This window comes from Bombus bifarius, unplaced genomic scaffold (assembly GCF_011952205.1).
Source record: "Bombus bifarius isolate JDL3187 unplaced genomic scaffold, Bbif_JDL3187 scf7180000010271, whole genome shotgun sequence".
NCBI lineage: Eukaryota > Metazoa > Arthropoda > Insecta > Hymenoptera > Apidae > Bombus > Bombus bifarius.
Window position 1 is genome coordinate 4,341,096 of NW_022885586.1, and position 17,607 is coordinate 4,358,702.

Genomic DNA, 17,607 nt, shown 5'->3' on the forward strand with positions numbered 1-17,607 from the left:
TATAATCCTTCGACGCGCGGCAAATATCAACTAATTTAACGAATTTCACGAACGCGGTGAACGCTGAATCCCAAAACGATGAAATTTCCGCGAGATTTTTCGTGGCACACGCTGTAAATACATCAGCAGCGGAGTGCGTGCGTGTCCAAATCCGTTCGAAATAGTAGCGGCGATAAATTGAACAGAACATTGCTGTGGTTGATAGAAAAAGGTTTAAATTATCGTTTCTGTCCGCTTTCACTCCGGGGTGAAAGCTTTCCATCAACATTTGACGGTAATTGAATGTTTTAAACGAATAATATAGTGTGGTGGAAAAAATAAAACGTAAATGTTGGCTTTTAAAAAAGAATGGGGGATGTAAAATGGTAAAAGATGTAAGTGGTTATAGTAGTCAGTTCGAACATTATTTAAATAAAACGTTTAAAAAGTGAATTTCACAGTGAACTTTTATATAAAAAATACATAGTCACATAATTAATTGGTATGAAATTTTATCGACATTGTTTGAACATATTTTAAAAATGTTGTATGTTACTTTATTTGCGCGGGCGAATTATTTTTTTCTTTTTTTCGAATTATATTTCATTATTCAGATGTCAAATAATTTTTGTACGTTATACTTACTGAAACAATTTCTGAAATAAATTTTGATTTTATTATTTAAACATTGTCAACTGTGCTACAAATGAATCTTTTCTCAGTCCCCGATATCCAAGTTAAAAGTATATTATTCACAAGCAATTGAAATCAAAACGGTTGGGTGGGAAAATACCGTTACGCTGTAAAATAACTCGGTTTCATTATTTGTGATTGAAACATATTCAAAGTTCAACATTGAAAATTTAGATTAGTAGCGAAATACAAATTCCTTGTTATTTTGCTTGAAAGGGGAAATTTAAACTGTCCTATTCATAACTCAGGTATGTTCAATATTAAACAATACGAAAATTTTAAATTTCTACTACAAACTAAATTGTGTTTCTTGTTTTATCCGGTAGAGTTAACTAAGACTGAAAATTATTTGAAAATAATTCATTTGGTCTGTTAACAATATAATAAAGTACAGTTTCATCTTTTTAGACAATAGGCAATATTAGGTTGTCCGAAAAGTTTTTTTCGTTTTATAAGGAAATAATAGACGCACAATGTTTTTTTGTTTTATATTATTTTATTGAATTATGCACGAACGTAATAGTAGAAATATAACGAAATGGATCATATCAAATTCAATAAAATAATATAAAATAGAAATTGTTGTTCACCTATTATCAGCTTATGAAGCGAAAGAAACTTTTTGGACAACCTAATATTATAGCTTTAAAAGCAAAAATAAATTATTCTAGCGCTTAGCATCGTTTCCCGATAAAAACTGGTTTTTTATTTTTCTTTCTTTTCCACAAACATCGTCTGGCATTTCATCTTCTCAATTATTAGAGTTGACAGAAGAATTCTACGGTTTACATTTCTTCACGCACGCTTTGAGCTTTGTTTACTAACTATATCGTCGCCCTGTGTAAGCACATAGGAGGAACGCGAAGTTTTACAAGCATAATTAACTTCGTGCGAAGCAAACGCTAGTTGCAAGTCACCGAGGAAACAAGGTTGTACCTTTAAAAATTCGTGGTCGAAAATAAACGCCGATTCACGAGGTGATCATTAATCCACGCTTTTGAGGATGCTTTTCAATTGGTCGGCATTGTTGCACGCGAGAACGTTCTAGATTCGTTACAGCTCGTATCGAGCTGTAACGTGCCAATTAAACGTCCGGTTTCCTTGTCTATTACAAAATTTGAATTTCACTTGAACTCATCTTCCTGTGGTTCGCAATAAATATTCATAATATCGATTGCTCGTAAGTTACATGGGAAGTATTCATAGCAACACGAGTAATATTGAGTTCTTTTGAATATCGATCGATGCGATGCGATGCGATGCGATGCAATGCGATGAACGAGCGATATGTTACGTTGACAATTGGACTGATTAATTTCCATTAACGTTGCATTAATTCGTGTAATTTCGTCTCTGAGTGTTGGTGAATTTAAAAATTCACAGGATACACATGTTGATATAGAGACATTATATATACGGTAGACTTCATACAAATACGATGGCATGATACAATGATGCAAAGTAGGATCCGTGTTGATTTTCAGCTTTTGCAACGAGGGGTCGCGTGTTTGCACGATCCCAAGCACGCACCCACGCACGCAATACGTCCGCTTGACACCAGCCCAAAGTGATTTACATTGTAGGTACAGCACGGAAATACAAGCAATGTATATAGCACGATATCGCGATAGCGATATTGTACGGCGACATCTCATAAATATGATGACGCGTTCATGAGATACAGTCAAGAATTAGTGACGATTGGCAAATAATTTAACGCTTTCAGCTCAAGTTTGTTTGCCTGATAATGTTCTTTTCGCGAGGCAAGTTTCTACTGAAAACTCACGTCTTGCGTTTATATATCTCTTCTTTATTATCTCGGAGTGAACTTTGAATCACATTATCGTAGGAAGAATGTCGCAGTCTATCAAACTTACAGGATTTCTAGTTTGTGTCGATTGGTGCGATAGAATCGTTCGCAGTAGCAATCCTCTTATTGTTATAACTGAATGAACCTCTCAGAAGACTTCACCTTTTCATTAGTTTCTTAATTTCACAGAATTAATATTCAGCTTTCAACAGATTCCGAGGTAAAGTGAAAAAAATAGTGGTTGTAAAAAAATCTGCATCGTTACTTCTTTGCACTTTTCGATTCATGAAATTGACCAATTTATGGAATTGGCCTTCTAAACTGACAATTTTCTACTTATAACATAAGAATGTCCCACAATAATCATACACTATAATTATAGGCATAATAAACACATAAATAAGCAATTAAACAACAGATTTTTCGAGATATTTTTCACGTATCAGCATTGAAAATTAGTCCATTGTAATCTTCAGTCACGAAACACTAAGGGGAATAACGACAAAACAGCGACATTCGATTTATAAATGATTTTATTTAGCCGAATAACCGGCCATACAAACGGAACAATAAACGAAACGCGCATTAGCAACAGGATAGACTTCACTTCCGCAAATTACCCCGCGTACCGTGCTCGTCGCAAATCCATCCCGATAATGGCGTCGATTGTTCCCATTTAAACAGCAATCTGCATTAAGTTCGTTGGAAGGGTGGGCGTTTCGATGCGCGGATTACGCTGTTTAAACCAGCGGCACCGTGAAATTACGAGGAAAAACGTTTTCAGGCTTGTCTTACGTATCGCCTGCTACCCTCGTATACGAATCGCAAACGAACAACCATAGAACCAGATACATTCAGAGGGATGGTAACATCGAGGGACGATTACCCTGAAAACGAACACGCCGAGAATCGACACCGACGTGTATTTTTCTGTCTGCCTGCGGAGAAGTTCACGGAAGCATGGTTCGGTTGCACGTGGTTTGTCGGAAACGCGCTGTAACCTGGCTCTCGAATTTCAACTCTTGATTCTTTTATTCGATTCAAGCCGGCATGCTGCAGTCTTTACCGACTCGTTTGTACGTCCTACGTAGTGTGCTCGTTTCTTTCTTTCTTCCTTGGAAAAGCGAGGGGGTGAAAAAGAGAGAGAGAGAGAGAAATAGGGGTGTCTGTTGAATAAGGGCTGAGACTTAACGTTACGTTAGTTTAGAAGCTATTGTCGGTAGGGGGTTGCACATGAGCGTAGCGGAGTCGTGACTTGTGCTCTTTCGCTACTTGAAAGCGGTAATACAAGGGGTGGTTACGGTTTCTGACTCGGCTGCGAGAGGTACGTGTATGAATATTTTACAAAAATGCACGCTTCAAAGAACCCAGTCATCCCCTATTCACGGTTGCTCGAATCTCCAGTGCCGCACGGCACATGCTACTACAACCGAGCTGTTTCCTTGTTTTAAAACAACCATTGTGTGTTCTTTTTGAGCGTTTTAGTCGTCCCTGGTCGGGTTCGATGCGTGTATCGTTCTTGCGGTTCGAACGAAGGTTACACGATGTTCCAGGAGGGTATAGATTGTTTCCTAATCTTATTTGAGAGTTTCTCGGTATGTAGAATTGTATTAGATACTCTAGCTCACGAAAGTATTGGAGTACGTATCCCCGGATACTTTTCTGTCTACGTTGCACGTGTCACGCGAAACATTTTGAAATTACACTAGAGCGGTAATAAGACACGACTGTCATGATTATATTGGTAAAATTTGAAACCAATTTCAAAACGTATGCAAGGATTGCAAGATATTTATTGCAAACACATAATTGAGAAAAGAATAGTATGCAGCATGGATAGTTAACGTTAAGCATACAATAAATGTTAAAGATAGTCCTACTGAATATTGAAGTTTATTAATATAATAGATAATTAAGTAAATATCTGGACATTTCTATGTATACTTTCAGATCTGTTTCATATTTCACCGATATGATCAGAATACTCAAGTCTCGTAATGAAAATGTTTCATAGAACGCACGCGATATACGATAAAAGGTGTATCTGCAAGTGTTCGAACACTTTTGTAAAAACTGTGCACGTTTTCTCTCTGACAGCTAAATGTATTTTCCTATATGCGAGGACAGGATATATTATGAGGGAGAAAGTTGTAAATGAAGATCGATAAACATTACCTGGAAGACGCACAGCGGGTCCATTCTTTCGAGGGTGAGATAAAGTTTCTGGACTTTCGATGCCGGTGGAAACTTCTAAACGTATAAACCGATAACAAAGCGATTCCTAAGAGGCGTACCACGTTGTTTGCAGCAACGTACGCCTCTAACTTTCCTTTCGAAACGAACTTCCCACTGAGACGCGACTGAAATTTCTTCCCGCGACCATCGTCAGAGAGTTTCGCGATCGTTGATTACGGGATTAAACGATCCGGTCAAACTACCGCGTCGTTTATCATGAATTCTCTTTATCTCGAGGCTGAACTCTCGAGCAAACCTTCGCTTGGTTTTCCACCCAGGTAAACGTCGTTGAACGACGTGAGATTTATTTTCACGCGCTCTGCTTCTTCGATACGTCACACGACTTAATCGTAAATTGTTCCCGCCGCAAAGTCTTTCAACGCCAGTCAGACAGGACATTTATTTCCCCAGCTTTCCCTCTCCCTTATGCGTCATGATTTATGACCGCGGATCGGTTTCATCGATTTCTTTGCTCGCGATACCGCATTAACCAACTCTTTCCATCGTTGTTTCTCCGCCTTTCCCTTTCTTGCCGATCGGATCGTGCCGTTGTAAAATGAGATTTCACGGATCTTGCAACGAACTCGCTATTCCGAGCAGCGAAACCGACCCAATCCTACGCTTCCTTGTTTGTTCCTGACATACATCCTCCTTTGTGATTGCGCGTAGCATAGAGAGGAAAGGCTAGTACACGTGACGCGACGTGCACTGCAATCTCCTGAAAAATAATTACGTTGTGTAATCTGAATTTCAGAAGCTGTTGGGTTGTTATATTATATTTATATGAAGAATACAAAATATTTATATTAAAATTCGTTTTCTTTGTGATAAAAGATAGCTGAATGTATGAGAGGAAACAGTATATAAAGTTACTTGCGAAATTGTATTTAGATTTGTAAAGCTGCAAATTTGTAACGCACCAAGGGTATCGTGTGTGCATTTTCAAATTCCAACAGTCGTATTATTTTATTCGATAACAACGTAGATTTTGTCCTCGTTCTAGTCTCAGTTGGAACAAGTATCTCGTAGTAAATCGTACAACGTGCATGGCCTGTTTGCGTTAGGTAGCTGGTCGGTCGAGTAAACTCGTCGCGAGTAAAAGTGTCCACAAGTATGCAGAGAAAATCTCGTTTCCAAGTGAGCTTTGTTTGTGTTTTAGCGTACCTTCGAGAACGTATCCACCAGTAACTTGAAAAATAAGGTATTTGCGCGTGTAACACGAGCCTCGCTGGAGAAAGAAAGAAAAGAATAAAAAAGGGAGATCAGAAAAGGAAGAGAAGAGGGTAGGAACGTAACGAGCTTCAGCACCCACCATCCAATTCGGTGGAAGTTCATTTGCAAAAATTTTATTGCCACGCGCGTGACTTCCTTTCCCCTTCCTCACATTTTGGCGTTTATTAAATCCTCTTTCTTTGTTTCTCGCGCCTTTATTCCCCCCGAACAATGGTACACACGGTCGATTCTCGAACCGCGGGAAAAATTCTGTTTCACAGCTTGGAAAGAGCTTTTTCTCGTTCGAAAATCGGTACGATCCTCTGAAAAGCTTACCTCTCAATTTCGTACAAATGACCTTTTCATGTGTCCAGGGGGATGTTTATTAGAATGAAGCAGAATTTGCAGCTCGAAAAACAGAGATATTGGAAAATACGATAAGCTAGGATTATTTAAGTTAGAAGGATATTCGAGACAAGCCGAGTAATTTGCCTTGTAATTCGTGAAATTCGGTTTGCTGACAATTCTTGAGCCAGTTACGTTTGAAAATCGACTATTTAACTCGCTATTTAATTGTATGACGAACAGTGAAATGTGCTTGATGTACCAACGATATTTAATCTTCATTGCAAAAGTCCATCAAAAGGAAGAAAGCTTATTCGATATTAATATTCTCATCGGTTATGATCATCGTAATTCAACAGCGCGTAAATTTTATTAGTTTTATTATTCCGTGCAAAGTTCTAGATTGAATTGTGAATATCAAACTAACTCGAATGAGCTTCTCGCAATCTAAATTTAATAATTCCACTCGATATAAAGTTATCCATTTCATGTAAATCCAAGTGCGCGATCAAATATCCAGCATCTCGCAAAAGAAATCTTATTTTCATAAATTTGTTTATTATAATTGGATACTATAAATAATCATGAATTCCAATATTATTTGTAATTTTCACCCTCGTATGAATTATAACTTATGAAGTTGATCAGCGCGAATATCTTCTTCGTGACTCAAACAATCTCAGCTCGCTATAGGATCAAAGGAAAGTGAAGAAACAACTTCGACCATTTGCGTTACTAAATTCAGTCGCGATCTTTATTTCTCGAATAAGAGATCGTTCGCAGCCTACGGTGTTTGGCTGCTTGTTCGACTTCTGGGGAAGGAGAAACGCAAGAAAAATACAGAAACGAGCAGCAACCATTTCTCCGCTAAATGAGATTTTGATACAGCGATCGGATCGCTGCGGCTTGGCACTGTGGCGGTTCGATAAGAGAGGTGGGATTGGTTGCGATGGTGTGAGGGTGGTAGGGGCTTGATTTATCGGAAATTAATATGCTACGCTGTCGAGGCTGGTCGAAAACACCTTGCCACGTTCGTCGTTGGGATGCAACGCGGCTGGGGAAGGGAATAGCGCGGCACGAGAATTTAAAATAGATTTGCTCGTGCCAGGAGCATCCTCGTTGCTCTTTCCTTGGCTTATCGGGCCTAAGAAGCTATCTAACGAAGCATAGATCGGTTTGGCTGAAGCATATTAATGTTACTGCAGCGTCGAGCCACTTGGAGAAGAACTAACACTGGACTCGAGGGACGGAAGGACTTCTGAACAGTGGAGATAGAGTTTCGTGAGCTCTAAGAACCGTCGTGTCCCCAAACGAATTCGGGAAATGAAGCACAGCTCGCCCGAGGAGTGATCTTGACTTATGGTTTCGGACCAACCCTGCGGGGATGCTGAGTCACGACGAACATTGTCTCTCGGTTGTCTTACGATTCTGTCGCTTCCATTGTAGACATAGAATTGTCGTGGGGAATTAGGGAAATTGTTTTATAGTGTAGAATAAGATTTTTCTAACGTTAGAAGGTGTCGTGATTTAGTAACGACGAAGGTAAATATTATCGACGAGTTCTTTGAAAAAAGTGGTATAAATCTATGTAAATACATATACTTTTGCTAAATGTATTATAAGATCTTATATTGATAAAGCTTGTAAAACAAGTTCAAAATTGCACGTAAAAATAAGAAAAGCATCTAAACGATTAATAACGAGCCTAAATATTTTGTGAGACTTACTATATGCTCTAGACAACCGCTCAAACTGTATATTAAATGTATATCTGGAATAAATGTCTCGTAACTTTTGTATACATCTCGAAATTAGTTAAAAATTTCATTGTTAGTTAAAAACTCATCACAGTACCAATGAAATTACAAAACAGTTTACACGACAAACGCGAAATAATATATTCGTAGAAATTTTCTGTGGTCAGGCATATCGTCTATTTCGTAGTCGAATAGTTATGAAACATTCCTTCGTTTTGTAAATACGAAAGGAACAAGATTCCTTGAGAATCAACGACTTGAACTAGAACCTGCGATGCGATTAATCCCATTCTCCATTTTGTCCTATGAGCCCTTCACTCACATGGGATAAAGTTTAATTGAAGGATAGAAGAAGTAGCCTAATGCATATACAGTGTTCACATTTATCGTCTTGAGACTCATTCGCGGTTGCAAAGCACGCTAATGTAACGCGTGTTGCAAAGTTTTCTTATTAACATCATGTGTATGACGTTTATGGCGTCAAGTTGCAAAACATGGTTTGCACTATTAATATAAATGTTTCGCACGATGTAGAACATAGTCAAACTTTGTTCAAACGAATGAAGTATGTAACATGTATCGATTAATCGACAATTTCATTGTTGGTTTCAGGAGTTTCATGGAATAACGACGCAACGATGATCAATATGAAGTTTTTTCGCGTGTTTTTGGCACTCCTAGGAGGCACGCACGTCCTCTGCGCACAACCATCCGCATCTCCAACTGTGAAAAGCACCGGTGAGTCTTTTCTTCGCGTTCGTACATTGATATTCGAACGACGAACGAAAAAATAATGAAAAAAGTTCGGTTTGCTCCGGAGAATCTTGGGCGCGTAACTCGTCAGATACGAAATAACTCGTAAAAGCAGAATACTTGGCAATTATACCACTCGTTCGAGTTTTATTCTCAGTAGAAACGAGGTCAAACGCATCCGCTCCTCGAACGTTACAACGAAACGCCCACTTCGTGGAAGATGTTATGCCGCAGCACGAGCGAAATAATCGAAATCAAGATCATCAACTCTTTAATGAAACTTTTACCGGTGATGTCAGGGAAATATAGGTCAAAGTATAACGAAAGAGAGTGCAGAACACCGTCCAGGTACTATACAAGTTTTCCACTTGAAATGTTTCCACCAAAACCGTAGATAACATACCGACTTCCACTTCAACCCTTAACGAAATCAGTTCGCTCGAGTATTAGTTTAACCCATTGACATATTAATCTTTTCACGCTGAACGTGCCTCTGTATATATCAGAGTGGAGTGAAATGTAGGGGCAAAAACTTGTTGTACGATTTACGACATTCTTGTTTCAAGTATTAAACGAAGGTATGTATATGAAGCATATGAATGAAGGTATTTTTCAAAATACGTCTTACAGTCGACTGACTAACAAATATATTGTAGTATACTTTCACTGTTATTTGTCATATTTCTTACGAAGACTGTAGGAGCTATTTCGAGAAATTCATTCGCGAAAAGAGGAAAGATTTTTCAAGAAAAGCCTCGTGGACTTATGAACTACACAGATCTAAAACTGTAACTCTAATTAAATTGTTCTTAACTTTCAGAATTTCTTCGTAATTTTCCCATCGATATACTCGCAACGTGAAACCACCATAACGTCTGAAACCAGTTGGCAGAGTGTTCATAGCAATAGCAATAGTCGAAGCATATTCGTCGACATTTGAAGTAACGAATAGAGCAACGTTATCAAACGTGTGTGTGGATTCTTTGAAGCGCGTACTTTATCACGGTTGGTAGTGGGGACAGTCGGTGGTTTTCGCGAGAATGCTCGAAGGTTCGTATCGTTTCAACGTGGTTGGTTAGATAGCGACGAAAGCGAACGGGTACTGCCGGCATTCTATGTAATTAACGACTATCCATCCTCTCCGTAATTATGAAGCCGAGGTCGTTAATGAAATCTCTACAAGCAGTAGCTCGCGTGGAAACGAAGCGGCATGCGAATGAGTCTGTCAAGAAGACTGACGACCGATGTGTACGTACATCATTGTAACGATGTAATTATACGATTCCCTTTGACATATGTCGTCCGTCGACTCCACGTGACTCGTAATCCTCAAACTGACGTCTGTCACTTTGTTAAATACATTCGGCTTTCTGCGAAACCGTTTTTCCGGTCTGATTTGCCAACCGAAGAAACGATCCCCTTTTCAACGGATGATCAAAAGCGAATAGCCTTCGCGTTGCTTTATATAAGCTCGAGTAGGTGTTTGGTTCGCCTGTGTAGCCACGTATTGGGATGATTGAGAAACCAAAATGCCAGCAGGTTTTCGTTTCTTAATAGAGAATGCCGCTCGAGTTTGAATGAACGCTTTGGAAAACTCGAACAGACCGATACGAGAGTACGGCCGATCGATAACGCCCGTTTCTTTATATCTCGACGTTTCCATTAAATATCCCATAATTGGTGCGATTTCGTGGATCGACCAGCCACGTAATCACGTTTGTTTGCGTTTCGTGGAAATTTTATTTCAACCGCCCGCGTTTCATTGCTACCGATCTCCGAATGCGATTAGCGTTTCCTGGTTATAGCCGTTTTCCATTGGACCGGAGACTGGCCATCGTAATTTAGAATAATTCTCAGTCGTGATACATGGAAATAACACGATTGAAAGTACCATTCGCGCGGCGCCACGCACGGCCGAATCATATCGCCTCGTAAAGTATCGGTAATTTATCGAGCAATATTACGTTGCAGAGTTGGAATCGTTTCGAAGCTCTTCTCGAAGCAAAATGTAGGGTGCGGGGCGGTGGAGAATGGGAAGAGAAGAAGAAAGCCTCTAGTCTCGTTCGAATGGAAAGGGGGACGCGATAAATTCGATTCCCATATTCGTCATCGCGTTTAATAGACGAAATTCCGCGGCGTGTTTCGAGTTTCCATTTCATTGAAAACCGATATCGATGCATGGTCTCGAGCCGACAGGCTTGCTCTATCCTGTATCGTGTACCAACATCGACTTTCTGTTAAGGTGCTCTTGTGTTGTCGTCTAGTTGTTCGAGTACCACTTGCGCCTTGATTACGTTCGAGCGGAAAAAGCCAATACCGCCGAGCATTCGCCGTTTTTCTCGCGGTTTCTTCGGGAAAAGGAACGAGCATTTTTTTACAGCGCAGTTGCTTTCAATATTTAATCACCAGCGTGCTTCTATCTCTTTCGAAAAAGAAAAGCGAATTCCCTCGTTGTTCGATAATCAGCAAGCGGTATTTAGTTCGATACTTTCAATTTAACGTGCACGGTGATTAATGACAGAGCCTTCTTGCGAAGAATAACTTTATGTACGCTGGGTATTATTTGTTTTTTCTTTTTTTTTTTTTCATTCAGAAACTTAAGTAATCCGCTTCGCATTTTGTAAATTTTTTTAGTTTCGTTACTTAGGTACGCGATTAACAAGTTTGGTTTTCGTAAGAAAGTGGTATAAATGATGTAATAAAGTCTGATGAATTTAGAAAAATAATATTTGCGACATCGTATTACTCTACTTTTCAATTTCCGGAGTTGATCAACTTTCAGGACGATTTATAGAGTGACTTGCATATAAGTCACATAAATTCAGTTAGTAAGGTAATTATTTCATGAAAAGTCTCGTACCTCTTTTTTCTTTATAATATAGAATTTTAAAACACATTTCTGATAATCGGAAGCACTGTATACACAGAACAGCTTTCAACTTCTTACTTCGAGTAATGGTAGCAAACTGAATTAAATTGAATTTAACGTAAGAACTTTATATATTCTATTTATACGCTCACTATTTCATATCATTTTTAAAAAATTACAGAAACATTTCTACACTGTCGCAAGTTCGGATACAACTATCTTTAAATCTCGTTTCTCTTTCGTTTGAGAACAAAGTCGATTCTACTATACATTCAAAATTGATTTTCCTTCTATCATAGACAAAAATAAAAGTATACGTGCTTTGCCTATTTATATATTTCTATCTAGAGTTTTTAAAAACACACAAATATTTTAATACAATTAGGCCCATAATATCGTATAAATAAATCCACGATCTTTCATTACAATCACGGAAATCAATTCCAACGCAACTCACGATCGAACTTCTGTAATAGAGAAAAACCTTGGAATAGAGACGACTCGTTCAAGCTGCGATTCCATGAAAGCGAGAACGTGGCGAACGTGACGAACACGGCTCACAAATTTCGATTTTTATCGCTCAAATGTCATGCTGTGCGACGAGTCGATCTATCAAACTCATCGGTGACAGGTTCGTCCGATATTACCATAACGCTTCTTTTCTTGGTCATTTCCATTGAATTCGTTTTCCCTTTGGTATCCTCATTCTTGGCGGAATTCGACGGGATCGCGTGTATAATGCGGTTCACGACCCCGATATCATTCGGTGCGGAGCGAACACGAATGAGAGGAGGGCTCCTTCGAGCAATCCTAGAACTCGGTAAAAACTAAGATTACTATGCAATGCAATCAGCGGCGTACCAGGGTTCTTTCAGATTAAAACACAGCTCGGGATTACAGGTCGAAACTATTGTTTTGCCAGGAGTCGTACCGAGGCAGATTGTGTGACCGCGACGCGAATATTTCAGAGCAAAAAAAGTTCGAGTAGAACACGGTGTTCTAAAGGGAGAAAGTCGAGATCGAAAGAAAATTCCACGGTCAGTTTCGCGGGTTGCGGGCACGTCGTCAACGATTCAACACGCTTGGCCGCTTATTTGCGGACGCAGTCGGCCACGTTTGAACTCTATCAGGCATTTGCATATTCGCTGGTCATTTTTACAAAAGTCACGAAACTGCGGCAGGGATCGTACTCGCGGAACGATACGCCCGTTACCACTTGTTGAAGCGACGATAATATTAGTTTTGCGGTTATTCGCGCCGGCAACTATGCTGTTGATAAAACATATTTATCTGCAGCCTGTGCCCGCGGTATGGATCCCATTGTTTTCTGTTTTCCTTTGCGTTTAGTTTTCGCATTTTCGCTGAGCTTGGTGGCAGAAATTTTTCGGTTTGTTGCTCGTTTTGTGAACAATTCGTAAGCGGAATGGATAACAGAAAATTTGCGAATTATTCGATTGAAATGGAACGAAATGTTCAAATTCGTCTACCTTCAAATATTCCAGCGTCAAGTTCTCAAATCTTCGAACTTTTTATATTCACGAATTTTCAAATTTTTCAAAAATATTCGGAATTCCAGGTTTTCCAGCGTTTCAACGTTCCAAATTCGAGACTTTTTCGCTCAGAAAATTTATCATTCCCCAATTTCCCGGTGGAAGAAGCCACTCCATCCAATTACAAGTCGCAATGTTTCGTCTAAAATAATTTCCACAGTTTCGAGATACTCGCCGCGAGTGTAATAAGTTTGAAGTGCGTTTTTTTGAAAACGGCCTCGTAACCAAAAATTGGTCGAGTTTCTGCGAAAAATGTATCATCACGGTGACGACACTCGTGCACGTGAAAATTGAAGTGTACACGAGCGGTTCAAGTTGCTAGACTACTCGTTGACTTCATCCCGTTTTCGGGCTGGACGGTGGAAACGTTGCTCTCTCGTCGAGAAACGAAGAAATTCCCTTCGAAATTACTGCCGCGTCTTCACCGCTTGGAATTTTATCACTAGCTGCCGCGCACCAGGTTCGAATTAATGGTTATTTTATTCATACGAGTCGGTCTGGTTCCTTTTGTTCCGCCTGTATTTCGTAGTCCGATTGTCCGCGACAGAAATTCGTGATTAATCGCTTCGGTTCTTATCTACGCGAAGTCCGATTCAAACGATGACAGAAAAACCGCCGGTACTTTCTTCCATTCAATTTTCGCTCCGGTTTCATTCATTATCCCTCCGCGGAATGCATCGTAAATAACATTTTTCCTTTGAAAGAAGTATATTAGCACGAACTGTAAGAAACATCATTAAGAGCGCTACGTCGGATACCGGATCATTTCGAAGTTCTAACGAATGATTCGCCAAACTCTTGTCTTGTTCTTTCTTCCAGCCAGCTTTCATTTACCATGAATAAGCCGGGAAGAAAAATAGCATCGCGAGGCATATACAAAGCGTAAAAGGGAACCATTCTTTGCAGGTGCTTGATACGTCATCCATTATCAAAAATCAAGTTGCAGTCATGCCTTGAAAAATATTCCATCACACCGTTTCACTAATTATCCACAGGAAATATTAGTGAGAGTCGCAAATTATTTTGTACCTCGGTGAACGAATCGAAAAGAAAAATGTACAAACCTATAAAAAGGACTGTTCTCTAAATGTTACGTCGGCCGACTCTTTACGTAAACCAGGCCACGTACCGCGGGTAAGATAGCAGCCAGATGTCTTCAGATCCTTACTGCGTACCCTCAATAGTCTCAAGTAGCCTACATAAATCTCAGGAATTTTCTAGTTAAGGTCCTTCAGACCGAACAAATATATTTCCACTGAATTGTTATCTAAAGTTTATTATCCACCACAGGTTGACACGGGAAAGTTGGTCTTTCTCACGTATGAGGCCTTCCACTAGTAACTTTATCTCGAGGGCTGTTAGCATCGGTCCTCACCCACCAACATAGCAAATAATCAATTTACAACGAAGCCTATTTCCCTCACTCTCCTAGCCAAAATTGTCATCAACAAATATTATGGTCCCGTGCACTAGACACACCCATCCTTAGCTTTTCTCCTGATAGCTTCACTGATTTTCCATCTTTCAAACAGTCAACATCTTTTGACCGGGTTTCCACCCTTAGATCAGTCACTTGCTTAACTTATGCATACGCAGCAGCGTAACTATCTTCTTTACAAAGTTGTTGGAATAAACTGTGATTTATAACTTGTTATATCAGTGTCATATTTAATTTAACTACCTCTATTGTCCTAATCGAAATAGGGGATCGATCATTCCGTGGCGTCGATTATCTAATCGTAGCGGGAATTCACGACTCTCGTTGACGTGCTTCCTCGCGATCGCGTCTCTCCGCGAGTGATCGAAACACTAAATATGTTTGATATATACGGTCCGCTGTTAAAATCACAGTATCAAACTGAAGAATAAATTTCAGAAAGCTATTATCTTCAAAATTTAAGGCAATTTAATTCGTTTCATGAACAGGTAGAGAGAAACGTCAATAAGGTTAGTAGATCACAGATTATTCAGTTGAAAAGAGATTTGCAAAGATATTATCTCGGGAAATATAATTTATTTGACGAATTGTTTAAGGGAAAGGTAATAAGGGTAGATCACAGATTACGTGGTATCTCGGTAACGCGTTAAACGTAGACACAATTAGCGAGGGAAGTTTGATGGGCAGCAATGTGAGAAAAGGGAGAATCTACTGAGTGGGCAGATCGAGAGATGGCCAGAGGCAGGGTGTAGGCTAATGCATAAACAATGCGCCGTTTATCCACGTTGGGGATGCAAGCTCAATGAATAATAAACTAACCTACAGACACGCGGGATAGATAGACCGGTTCTGGTACGGAGCACAGCGTCGCCCTGGTGGGAGGATTATCGACGAAAAAGTGCCTTTGCTCGTGCACACGATGACCCCAGCAGGATGTGAATATTATTGCTTTCAAGATTTCATCCCCCTATACGCGCCATTTAAGCTATACCCAGTGCCGTCGATAAATTCCACGAGACTTTGTGCGTGGAGTGCATAGAGACGCGTACAATTGTCTGCGACAATGGTTAAAATGAGAATGATATCGGATCAGGGATTTATGTTATGGATGACTTATGTATTTATTTATAGGGTACTTTAGCAAATAACGTTTATATGTGAAATCGATGTTCGGCGTTATGGATAAAGCGTGTGTACGAGAAAAAAGTATTCGAATTTAACGCGCTTTTTTCCAAATTTAATTTTCATCTCGTACGATGCCTGTAAATTAAAGTGATACTAAAGTTTGCATAGGATTATTTACTGAGAAATAAATTTCTGTGATTTTATGTTATGAAATTTTATGTATTAGGTTGTCCGAAAAGTTTCTTTCGTTTTAGAAGGAAATAAAAGACGCACTATGTTTTTTGTTTTATATTAGTTTATTGAATTATGCACTAACATAGTAATGGAAATGTAACGAAATGGGTCATACCTAATTCAATAAAATTATATAAAACAGAAATGGTTGTTCATCTATTATCACCTTATGAAACGAAAGAAACTTTTCGAACAACCTGATACACACATAAGTACATGGATAGTTTAGAGGTACGTGGACAGTTAATTTTTGACAGAATGTAATTTAGTTAGAAAGGTAGGGAATATCAGAGGGAAACCGAGTACGGGAGATTTTATTTTTTGTTGGAGCTGTCGTGGCATATTATGACACAGCGTAATTTACCTGCGAAAGTTAATACGCAATTTAAAAGTTGGCATCTATAAGTGTGGAACTTTATGCAGCATTCTTGTTATTTAGAGAATTTATTACCTTCGGCACTCGTTTTACTATCAAACTATGAATAACGTAGAGCAGATTTTTTCAAATTAATTTCAATATGTTATCGATAAGGTTGTTATTATTATTGATAGATAAATAATTTACGTTCCATATGATACACAACTTTTAGTCGTCTCGTTCATCAACCCCATGCATTGAAAATTTGTATTGTTAATAGAAACCGACTAAAATATACTTATAAGCGTTACATCAGTGCCATAAGCATGATCTAAAAGTACTTGTATACAGAGTGGTTGGTAACTGGTGGTACAAGCGGAAAGGGGGTGATTTTACGCGAAAAAAGAAGTTGAAAATATAGAATAAAAAATTTTTTTAATTTTCTTTTTTTTTTTAATTTTTCCATCGAGACAACGATCTACAGTGAGATCCGTTATAACGAGACGCGATAAAGTGCACACGTACCGAGTAAAAATTCAAAGTCGATTTTCTCGAAAACAAAGCCTCAAACGAAAAATTTTTATTCTATATTTTTGACTTCTTTTTTCGCGTAGAATCATCCTCTTTCCGCTTGTACCAGCAATTACCAACCACGATGTATATAGAAATCTACATCGTGACTCTAAAGAACAAACAATATTAAAGAGAATAATATAGCAAAATGTAACTATACGAGTTATGGAAAACAATTAGTAGAAATGCGTCTCAAAGTTACATTTAACTCTCCACGATCTTTCCGACGTATTCAACGTTTTCATTCGCGACAACGTCGTTATATGTCAAAGAATAAAGCAAGCGACGCAGAAAGACTTTATCAACATTGTGCTACGGTCATAATTACACTGATATGTGAACCTCCGTGCAAAATACCGCGTCAAATTACGTCAAACAAATAACAGTTTGGCAACAGCTGCCGAAAGAATCGCTTTATATTTCCGCTAGGTATCGGTCCTTCGCCTTGTGTTCTTCGAGAAAACGTCTTGACAATTTTCAACGTTTTAATGAAACAAACTCTCCTTCGCTTTTCTCTTATTTTTCCTTCTCGTTGCCGAAGGAACAATTTACCGACTGGAAACGAAGAAGGGGAGCGAAACTCGCGGCGGGATTACTCGGTTGACGGACCGTTTAGCCGTTTGAATTACCTCCAACAAATATTTATCAAGTTTTACAGAATTCATTATCTCGACAA

The 17,607-nt window shown here is 39.0% G+C and overlaps 1 protein-coding gene across 5 annotated transcripts in view; it reads left to right on the forward strand.

Moving 5' to 3' along the window:
* Positions 1-17,607, forward strand: part of LOC117216634 (basement membrane-specific heparan sulfate proteoglycan core protein-like) — a 175,815-nt gene that overhangs the window by 10,713 nt on the left and 147,495 nt on the right. For all 5 annotated transcript variants that reach the window (XM_033463512.1, XM_033463510.1, XM_033463511.1 and 2 more), the window contains exon 2: positions 8,644-8,769. In XM_033463512.1, coding sequence (XP_033319403.1) covers positions 8,670-8,769 — 100 coding nt within the window. In that variant the 5' untranslated portion in view covers positions 8,644-8,669. The remainder of the gene's footprint in view (positions 1-8,643; positions 8,770-17,607) is intronic.